Here is an 11,219-nt window from a genome sequence, read left to right as displayed (position 1 = left end):
CTTACTTACAAATGGGCTCGTCAGGCACTCTTCTTGGCTGCAGTGGTTATTATATTTACATGCTTCCAGCTCGGACTTTTCCTTTCTCTCCCTCCCTCGCTCACAGACACATAACGTGTATGGTAGTCCATTCTCGCTGCAGCACGGACTACACTGCCCATGAGGCTACATTCTTTAGGGCCATGCCTGTAGCATTCTGCCTTTTAGCTTAGCACAACAACAACAACAACAACAAAAAAGCGCTCTCTCACTCAGGAAACATGCAGAGAGAGAGCGTCACCCTATAACCATGGCAACCGTAACGCTGCCGCCTGGAACAACAGAACACAGCTGTCAAACAAACCCAAACAGTCCTGACCCGCGACAATATGAAACAGGGAAGTACCGCCGTGTAATCCATTTATTTCAACAAAGTAACTGTATTCTGAATACCACCTTTTTAAACGGTAACTGTAACGGAATACAGTTACTCATATTTTGTATTCTAAATACGTAACGGCGGTACATGTATTCCGTTACTCCCCAACACTGCGTATTAATAGGGTAGTCCAGAATGTCATCACAACATACAGGCTTTTGATTAGGTAGATAGTGAGCAGTCTCTGGCTTGGAGTGAGAGGAAAGAAAAAAGTCTGTTTCGCTCACCACCGGGTGCTGCAGCTCCGAATGGGAAGTGCGATGGCGGCGGGCGCGCCGCTCTCTCCGGGAAGAGAGAGCGGGCGGGGTACACAGCTGAGCCTCTGGCGCGGGAGCCTCCGGCGCGGGAGCCTCCGTTGAGCCGAGATGGGAGGCGGAGCCGCTGTGCCGTAGCGAGGCTGAAGGTCCGGTGCATGAGGCAGGTGGCGTGTCAGCGAGGAGCGGAGCCGTGAGAGAGGGAGCCGCTGAAGCGCAGCGAGAAACGCCCACTCTCCGCGGCGGATGCTCCAGTGCAGGTGAGGCAGCAGGTGGAAGAACGCGGCGTCTCCGAGGCCCACCCAGAGCCAGGCGAGTCCCCTCGAAGACGTGCTCTCGCTCCGCGAAGAGCCGCTGTTTCTCCTTAAGCTTTTCCGCCCACAAGGAGAGCGCTGCCTCCTGCCGCTCAAAAAGGTCCGAGTCCACTGGGTTAAAGCGTGTCTTCTTGGCACGGGTCGTGTCATTCTGTCAGGCGTGTCGTGTGTGGAGGCGAGGAAGAGATGACCCAAACGCTGGACTCACGGTGCAGGATAATGGCGTTTTATTGTAGGTAGGTTGGATGAACAGAACATGAACTGAAATGGCTGACTGGGTGGACGACTGACTGACTGACTGACTGACTGACTGACTGAAGAACTGAATGGCTGGCTGACTGACTGATCTGAACATATATGCGGAGAGACGACATTAACATCAATGACACGACAAAGAACTGGTGAAACCGAGGAGCTTAAATACACAGGTTGAATGATGACAATGATTGGAAACGGGTGAGTACAGGGCTGAACATAATCTGACTAATGACACAAGCTGACATGGGAAAAAACAGGAAGTGGGAACATTAGTGTGGCAAACTAAACTGAACATGAACAGAACTGAAAACACTGGGTCACCGACCCAGGAACCCTGACACCCCAAATACAGTTCATAGGTGTTGTGCACTATTTTCTAAATCACTCAGTTCATTTACTATCAAATTTAGTAAATCGGTTTGTGGATTTGATTTATCGTATATACCTCCCCTCCATATTTTGTACATTGAGAAACAAAGTCCCAGAAATGCATGTTACAGGGTCAGTCAAAAATCTCTAAGTTCCATCTCTTGCACACAATCTTGTCACTGCGTTGTTTATTTTAAAGTACCAACAATATTTGATTTGATTTGATTTGATTTTTAATGCGCTGGCGCAAAGCGTTCGTAAGTCTGGCTCCTATGTACTGCAATACCTTAGTGTAACATATTTCTATAATCGCAAACTTTCCAGTCTTATTTAATAACAGACTGCCACTCGTTATCACACCACCAAGGCAGACACTAGGGGGGGCTGAGGGGGCTTGAGCACCTGCTTCTTTCCTCTTAGGTGCCCAAGAGGCTTTTTTTTAAATGTGTTTATTTGTTTATTTGTAAGGAACCCCATTAGCTTCCACAACAGTGGTGTGTGTGAAATACCACATCATCTGTAAAACACGCGAAGGTAGTGTGATGGCTTAAGCCTGCATGTGTTACAGGTACTGTGTGCCAGCACCTGTAGACAGCTATATATGGGTCCTGCAAGCAGGGAAAAAAAAGTATTAGACAGGGAGACGCGGCTTGTCGTTCCTGAACACTCTGCCATTATGAGAAAACAGCATGGAGCATTCACTACTAACAACAGGCCAAAACATGGTCTCACACTGTCACCTACTGGTACAAAAATGCTACAAATATCCCAGACTAGGTACCAGGCCTCTAGTTAAAACTAGTTAAATAGGGTATGTTCAAACGAAAATATCACTTACATTTAAAGTAAAATAGAATCAGTATAAATTAATTCACATAAATGTGATCACACGTTAGTGGGTATCGCACATGGCTGCCAGTGCCATTGGGACAATAGTGTTTATTGATGATGTGACAGAGGACAGAAGCAGCTGAATAATTTCTGAGGTGTTCAGAGACATACTGTCTACTTAAGCACTTCACACAAGTCGAGTTGCCCAAGATTCACAGAATTAAAGAAACTGCACTATTTTGTGATATATATTGTTATCGGGATGAGAAATGTCTTACATTGGGATATGAGATTTTGGTCATATCGCACAGCCTTAATTAGCACTAGGCGCAGTGACTCCCAAACTAGGTGAGTGGCTCCAGTACATCCCAGGAACAACATCAGGCATCTATGTCCAGAAGAGCGCCGTCCTAGGAACAGCTAAGATACTGTACAGGACACCTCAAGCTCCCAGGCCTCTGGAAGAGGATCCGAGCTTGAAAGATAGACCATCTGCAGAGGCGAGAGGGGATTTATTATTCTTATTTTCATATATATAAAGTTTTGAATTAATTTTGACCAAACCTTGTAGGGGTGTATTTTTATTTTTCAACAGATTAAAACAGCAGAATCAAACTAAATACAAAACTGATATATGTCAGTGATACACATTCATAAATCTTTATTTAAAATAAAAATAAACTGATCAGCATTTCTGTATGGTCAGAGTTATATCACCACCTGTTGCTTAAGTATGCTCTTGACAGAACTTGATATTCTTTTTTTTCTTTTTTTTCTTTTTTCGCATGTCAATGGAAATATATGTAAGCAAAAAATGTAAAAAAAAAAAAAAAAAAAAATCAGTGGGTTACAAAATTCCTGTGCATGTGGCCTCTGGTTGTTTTCTGATCTTCATATCATTGCGAAGCCCTTTGCATTTTTTAATTGCTATTTTCACACTCTGAAAGTACAACCTGGTTTTGTATCTGCATTTGATTTGCTCTTTTCTATACAACAAGAGAAATAGTAATGTAACTTTGCAATGTTTACATTAATTTGTTCGAGTTATGTTATTCACTCAAGACAGCACATTCTCGAGAAGCAGATTACAGCAACGTAATGTTGACAGTTCAGCTGTGGGTTGATCTGTAGGTTGTGGGATGAAATACAAAACACACAGTATCTTTTATTGAACAGCTGGACAGTGTGTACCAGTATGAAATGTAAGATGGAATTATCTCCTTTTCCTTTGACAAAGGCTCATTTCATGCATCCTCTGCTGGGAGGTAATAAAGAAAACAGTGAAGCACCTTTCCACAGTATTCCACCTGTTCACATGCACTAAATGTATTATATGCTGAGAATATTTCTGTGTTAAATGATATATGATTAATATGAAATATTGTAAACTTGACATTATGGTGAGGCCAATAAATAAAGAGAGGTATGAATGTGTATCACTGACTATATGAACTTTAATGGAGAGGCAAAACAATATAGTACAACATATATTTGAGCAGCAGTGTGATGTGATGAGTTTAACAACAATTATGATAACACACATTATTCAAAGCATTTTCAAAAAAAGAGTTTTTAAAATTGATTTAGTCAAAATCTGACAAAATTCTGTTCTCTGTTCTTTCCCTTCAAGGTACAAATATCAGCTGACAATGCAAATTTTAGTTTTTGCTGCATTATTGAGTTTCAATTCCCCTTTTTGATTTTATTGTTCTGACTCCTCTTGTTTTCTTGTTTCTGTTCCTTCTGCCTTGTTTATGTGCCAAAGTGCAGTGGCATTTTTGAATCTCTAATAATGACTTAGACACCTTCTTTGCTATGTATTTATGTAAGTGACTGATACTGCTGCTTTTCTGTGGTGTTTCAGGTGTATTTTGTGGTTGTGTCCTGGTGTTTTATATGCAGTATAGACCACGACAGAAGGAAATAAAGTGCTCAAACTATTTACATTTTTAAAGAACATACACATTGTTTTTGTGCACTTTTATGCTATTGTATAAAATTTTTCTCTTCATCTGGGAGACTGAATTCTCTTCAGAACCACTAGGCAACACTAGAAAACTATTCTAAGCTCCAATGTTACAGGAGTTGGTGGCAGTTAATGGCAGAAGTCTGTGTTTATCAAGGCAGGCTGTTGGGGCGTGCAATACCACCTCTCTGGTGGGGAAGAAGCCTGAGCTAGTGCATGGGGTTGAGACACACTGGTGACACCTTAAAGCATAGCTCAAGCTCTGGCACCAGTCTCCTGGACTCTGTTCCAGTCTCGAATTCCCCTTGGTAAGAGGTGGCTGTCATAGAAAGGTATTCTTAAATCTCCTCACCTTGCTGCCTTTACGTTGGAGCTTTTAATTTGCAGACAAGGGGGATTCTTTTCTGCACCTTCAGGCTGGTCAGTAGGCCCTGACTGTCATTCGCGGTTATGTGCACATCCTTCTTGGAGTCACTAGGCGTGGTGCTTGAGTATGCTCCATCTGGTGACTCTGCTATCCTACTTGGAAAATTCACAGATCCCATTTACAGACAGACCAGGATTGGTGCAAAGTGAATGTATAAAGTGTTACAGTTACAGTATTCAAGGCTGGAAGAGATGGCAGCATGGATGTTCTTTTCTAAATCCGACCACTATGGAATTCCCTGCCTGAGCATCTCAAATGGGCAAACTCTGTAACCTCTTTAAAATATCTGCCTAAAACTTAGTTTTACCATTTGGCTTCTCATAATGATCATTTTAAGATGGCGGCGCGCACAGACGCAGCGGCTCACTGCTCCTCACGTTCGGTGTTTTGTTTTTTACTTTTTCTACGTGTATCTGTGTGGATGTGTGTGTTTTTTATTATTATACAACGAGTAGAGTCCACTTACAGTCGTCAGGACCTTCTGAGTTTGGGATTACGCTGTGCAAGGAGCATTACATCGGACTACCACCATTTTCACGGCATTCCGGAGGACATAATAAGAGCTCCAGGGTCTCCGTGGTTGGTTCTTCCCAGCGGCAAGACAAAGAGGAAACGTAAACAAAGGAGGCAAAAGCGTGGCTGCAGGGCGGGCCCACTAGCACGGCTAAAGAAACAGCCATTTAAGCCACCGCTTCCGAGTATTTTCCTCTCTAACGTCAGGTCCATAACCAACAAAATCGACGAACTGAGATTACAGATTGCAATCAACAAGTGTGTACGGGACAGCAGCATAATATTACTCACAGAGACTTGGCTGCAGCCATCAATTCCGGACTCGGCTATTGAGCTAGCAGGCTACACGGTCCACCGTCACGACAGGAACGGCCACTCCGGTAAGATCAAAGGAGGGGGTTTATGCATCTACACCAATGACAGCTGGTGCAAAAACACAAAGACTGTAGACAGCCATTGTTCCCCGGATTTGGAATATTTGACTGTGAAGTGCAGACCCGTCTACCTACCTCGCGAGTTTACTGTTGTCATGGTAACGGCCGTGTATGTACCACCCGATGCTAATGCTAACTCGGCCATGGAGGAGCTGCACAAGACAATAAGCAACCAGCAGAACTCCCATCCAAACGCAGTGCACATTATAGCGGGGGACTTCAACCATGCTGATTTAAGGTCAGTATTCCCCAGATTTGAACAGTATATTAAATGTGCAACCAGGGGGAAAAACACATTGGATAAAGCCTACAGCAACATCCAAAAAGGCTACAGAGCAACCCCTCTACCACATCTAGGTTTGTCAGACCACATGTCCATGCTGCTGATCCCTGCATACACTCCCGTTAGGAGAAGAGCCCCCCCAGTCACAAAAACTGTGAAAACCTGGCCAGAAGGTGCATCACATCAGCTGCAGGACTGTTTTGAAAACACGGACTGGAGCGTGTTTGAACATCAGGACCTCGAAGAGCACACAACATCAGTGCTCTCATATATTAACTTCTGTGTCAACAGCATCACTGTGGACAAACGTCTCCGGGTGTATTCCAACCAGAAACCCTGGATGACTAAAGAGGTCCAGGTCCTGCTGAAGCAACGTGACGCCGCTTTTAGATCCGGTGATGGTATGCAGTACAGTGCAGCCAGATCTGAGTTGAAAAGAGGCATCAGAGAAGCCAAGGCAGTGTACAAGAGAAGGATCGAAGACCACTTCAGCACCAACAACTCACGACAGGTATGGCAAGGAGTTCAGCACTTAACCAACTACAAACCTTGCAATACCACGTTGACTGAGGGCAATGCGGAGCTTGCGGAGGAGCTGAACCACTTCTTCGCACGCTTTGAGGTGAAGGGACCAGAGGCAGCAGCAGCAAAAACATCGGACAGCAGCAGCAGCCCAAGCCTCATAGTGCAGGAATATGAGGTGAGGCGCACACTGAGGGCAGTGAACCCCAGGAAGGCCGCCGGACCAGATGGGGTAACCGCAAAGGTCCTAAAAGAGTGTGCAGACCAGCTGGCTGGGGTCTTCACTAAGATCTTCAACACTTCACTGTCCCAGTCCTGCATCCCACCGTGCCTTAAGTCAGCCACAATTGTCCCACTGCCAAAGTGTACTAACATTAGCAGCCTCAACGACTACCGACCAGTTGCTCTAACACCTGTTATAATGAAGTGCTTTGAGAAACTGGTCCGACGTCACATCATGTCCTGCCTGCCACCCACACTCGACCCACTCCAGTTCGCATACAGAGCTAACAGATCAACTGAAGATGCCATTGCTACAACGCTCCACACCACCATCTCTCACCTGGAAGTGCAGGGCCGTTACGCCAGGCTGCTCTTTGTTGACTTTAGCTCTGCTTTCAATACGATACTCCCGGACAGACTAATAGTTAAACTGCTGGAAATCGGACTTCCTTCTACCACCTGCCGCTGGATCAGAGACTTCCTGTCAGACCGTGTACAGAGAGTTAGAGTGGGGCCTCATCTTTCCTCAGCCCTCAGCCTCAACACCGGCTCTCCACAAGGCTGTGTACTGAGTCCCCTACTGTACACTCTGTACACACATGACTGTGTTAGTACCCACCCAGACAACGCAGTCATCAAGTTTGCAGATGATACCACTGTGGTGGGGCTCATCTCAGGGGGAGATGAGACGGCGTACAGAGCTGAAGTTCAGAGGCTGTCAGATTGGTGTGTAGATAACAACCTGGACCTCAATACCACCAAGACAAAAGAACTGGTAGTCGACTTCAGAAGGAGGAAGTCCGAGCTGCAGCCTGTCAGCATCAACGGGGAGTGCGTGGAAAGGGTCTCCAGTTTCAAGTTTCTGGGTGTGCACATAGACACAGACCTCCAATGGAGCTCTAACACCTCTGCGGTCTTAAAGAAGGCCCAACAGCGTCTCCACTTTCTGAGAATCCTCAGAAAAATGGACCTGAAGAAGGAGCTGCTGACCGTCTTCTACCGCTGCTCCATTGAAAGTGTGCTGACATATTGCATCGGTGTATGGTTCTCCAGCTGCACCACAGCACACAGAAAGGCACTCCAGAGGGTCATCAATATGGCCCAAAAAATCATTGGACATCCTCTTCCCTCCCTGAAGGACCTGTACAGCACTCGCTGTCTCAAGAGGGCACGCAGCATCCTACGAGACTGTACACACCCAGGACACCGGGTGTTTAAGCTGCTGCCGTCTGGCAGGAGGTTCAGGCTGCTGAGGTCCCGAACAAACAGACTCAAGGACAGCTTTTACAATAGGGCAATAGCCCTATTCAATGCAAATAGCTGACCTGATTGGCTACCTCCCTGGACTTTTTTTAGGGGGAGGTAACAATGTTTAAAACAATAACAATAATAATATTTATATTTATAACAAGGTGCAATAATAATTAATGTGCAATAATAACAGTGTGCAATACACATAACACTTATTCTTCTTTTTTATTTCTAAGTTAATATACTGTGTTGTGTTGTTTGTGTTGCGTTGTGATGTGTCATATCGTGTCGTGTTGTGTTATATGTAGTGCCGACGTAGGACAGTTTTTCCAATTTCATTGTACTACTGTACTATGTATGACTGTGCAATGACAATAAAGAATTATCTTATCTTATCTTATAACCACTAATTTCTTCTAACTTTTTCTCTTTTAATGTTCTGGAGTGTATATATCTGTGGGTATCTAGTGGTTTTTAACTTGCTTTCCTTGTTGCATTGACTATGAAATAGCTTTTTATTCCATTGTATTTATCTAAAAAAAGGTTGTATGTGTTTGTTTTATCATTGTTCATTGCTTTGTACTCCCCCCCCCACAATGATAAGAAATAATCCAGTCAGGTTTCCAACCCTAAAACTAAATATTCCGAAAGATATGCTTTCCAGCAAGATTAAAATGTCTGTATCAGAGCTGAAGAGCTTCATACAGTTTGTCAAGAAAGGCAGGGTTGAAGGAGATTGAAGTTCCCCCAGCTTGCTTCTCATTACATCTGAGACAGGGTAAAAAGTGTTTTATGTTAAAAATGATACAAAGTGCTATACATTTATGTATTTTAGCTAACAGCACATCATCTTTTACTCTTAAACAAAAATATAATCAAAGTATAAGTCCAATTAATATGTTGAATGAGAAATGTAGTTTGAGTGATGACAGTATTCAGTCATTCAGTAGCTTCAATCAGCTCTTATTATGGCTGCCACTCAGACAGTTCTGTGTCACTTCACTCAGTTAAAAAGCTTTCTAAGCAAATCTGACCAGTTGACCAACTGACCACATACCCTGCCCGGCATCCTGTGTCAGTCTGCTGAAACTCCATCTCACTTTACAATGATCCTTAACTGATTCTCTAAGAGGGAGGTGGTGCTACCAATTCCTACCTTCCTAAAGTAGTGTTAGGACACAGTGTGGTACCATACCCTTATGAGGATTATTTGAACTGTATTTTACTGTAGTGTGTTGCTATAAAAATAGTGGTTAATCACACAGTATTTTTGTACACTGCTCAGTAGGCAAAATGTTAAACAAGAGGAAGCATGATGGTGGGACTGTTTTGCTGGATCCAGGGTTTGGTGTTCTAAAGCACCATGCAGTACCCTCTGCAACTAGTTAGTCAGCTAGATGATGAAACCAAACATAAGCCCAAGCTATGCCCAAACTGCCTTATGAAAAAAGAACAAGATGGTAAACTTGTGGTTGTGGCCAGTACAGTCTACAGACTCAAACAACATTAAGCTGGTTTGGGATGAAGTGGACAGAAGAGTGAAAGCAAAACAACCTTCAAATACCACACTCATGGGAACTTCTGCAACAGAGTTTCAAAAAATATGACTAGTAAGTGAAGAACGCACTGTCCACTTCCCCTCTAAGTTACTGAACAGCAGTTTTGTCAAATATAAATTACAGCAGCTCTCAAGAAAACACTTTTCTCTTTGAAGAGATTTACAGAACTTCACCATGAGAGCTGAGTGTAGGCATCGTCTGGGTTTGACCTTGGCTATCATCGGCTTTCTGGGGACCATCACCACCTGTGCTCTCCCCTCATGGAAAGTCACAGCCTTCATTGGTTCCAGCAACATCACTGCTGAGTTAATCTTTGAGGGCTTGTGGATGTACTGGGTGGTTCAGAGTACAGGCCAGATAAAATGTAAAGTTCACAGTTCTGTACTCACATTACCTCAAGACTTGCGGACTGCTAGAGCACTTGTCGTGATCTCCATCATCATCGGGTTCTTTGCAGTCTTGTTTGGTGTCACTGGGAATAAGTCCGTCAAGTTACTGCAGGATGAAAAGCAAAAGAGTAAAGTATATATATATCTATATAGCTATAGCTTCTGGAGTTGTCTTCATCATTGCAGGCATCTTGGTGCTTATAGCAGTTTGCTGGAGCACTAACACCATCATGAATAATTTTTACAAACCTTTCCTGAAGATGGAGCTTGGAACCTCGCTCTACATTGGCTGGACATCTGCAGGACTCCTGTGCCTGGGAGGAGGCCTGTGCAGCTCCTGTCATCCAAATGGTGAAACTAAATGTGAGGTCACATACTCTAAAGCTCACTCCACAGCCCAAGTTTAAATAGGGTAAATATAACAGTGTAAATATCTGGTTTCATGAAAGTTTCACCTTTTGTTTGCCTGTTACATGAGAAGAATAACAGTGTTAAATGTGATTAAAATAGTTAAAATGTTTGCAGAATGAGTGTACAATTTCAGCTGTGGATCACAATACAAATAAAGAATCAATATTTAAAAACACGAAGGAAGAGAAAAAAAACTTAACATGGAGGAGAGGGATTATATTGAGTTTGAGAAAATATTTGATTTGGTGCTGCATTTGCGTTTGTTGTTGTTTGTTTCTGTACATCACATTCCAGCATATACACCTCAGTAAATATGCTGGCATTATGAAACTGAAGCTTTTAGACAGGTTATTGTGGTTCTTAACACCCCACTGCTGTCGCAAACACATTCTACATGCACACATTATTCACATGCAATGCATAGAGATTCATACCACTCTAACTATGAGTGAGACTTCGAGCATGGATACGCTTTAACCAAACGTTATTTTTATTGCCACCGTAGTTTGCTTCAATATTGGTGCCATATTTGGGCAGCACGGTGATTAGCAGTGTTGCCTCACAGGAAAAAGCTCCTGGGTTCGACTCCACCATCATGCTGGGGTCTTTCTTTGAGGAGTTCGCACATTTAATTTTAATGTCCTTTCATATTAAAATGATTATGAGTCACTAATTTTTCAACCAGTTAACAGGTGCTTTTGTGTGAACACAATCACCATATAGGTTTGCTTATTTTTACGGGTAATCTACAAAAGTTCATTCCAATATTTTCTAAACACAGACATAGTTTATTTCTAT

The 11,219-nt window shown here is 43.4% G+C and overlaps 1 protein-coding gene across 1 annotated transcript; it reads left to right on the top strand.

Moving 5' to 3' along the window:
- The first annotated feature begins 9,739 nt into the window (after positions 1-9,739).
- On the top strand, positions 9,740-10,417 carry LOC100709250 (claudin-4-like). The gene is made up of 2 exons (XM_013272417.3): positions 9,740-10,138; positions 10,170-10,417. The coding sequence occupies exons 1-2, from the start codon at positions 9,796-9,798 to the stop codon at positions 10,415-10,417; spliced, it is 591 nt and encodes a 196-aa protein (XP_013127871.1). The 5' UTR covers positions 9,740-9,795.
- The last annotated feature ends 802 nt before the right edge of the window (positions 10,418-11,219 follow it).

The sequence above is a fragment of the Oreochromis niloticus genome, linkage group LG10, assembly GCF_001858045.2.
Source record: "Oreochromis niloticus isolate F11D_XX linkage group LG10, O_niloticus_UMD_NMBU, whole genome shotgun sequence".
NCBI lineage: Eukaryota > Metazoa > Chordata > Actinopteri > Cichliformes > Cichlidae > Oreochromis > Oreochromis niloticus.
The sequence above is the reverse complement of the archived record's forward strand: the minus strand, read 5'-3'. Positions and strand labels throughout refer to the sequence as shown.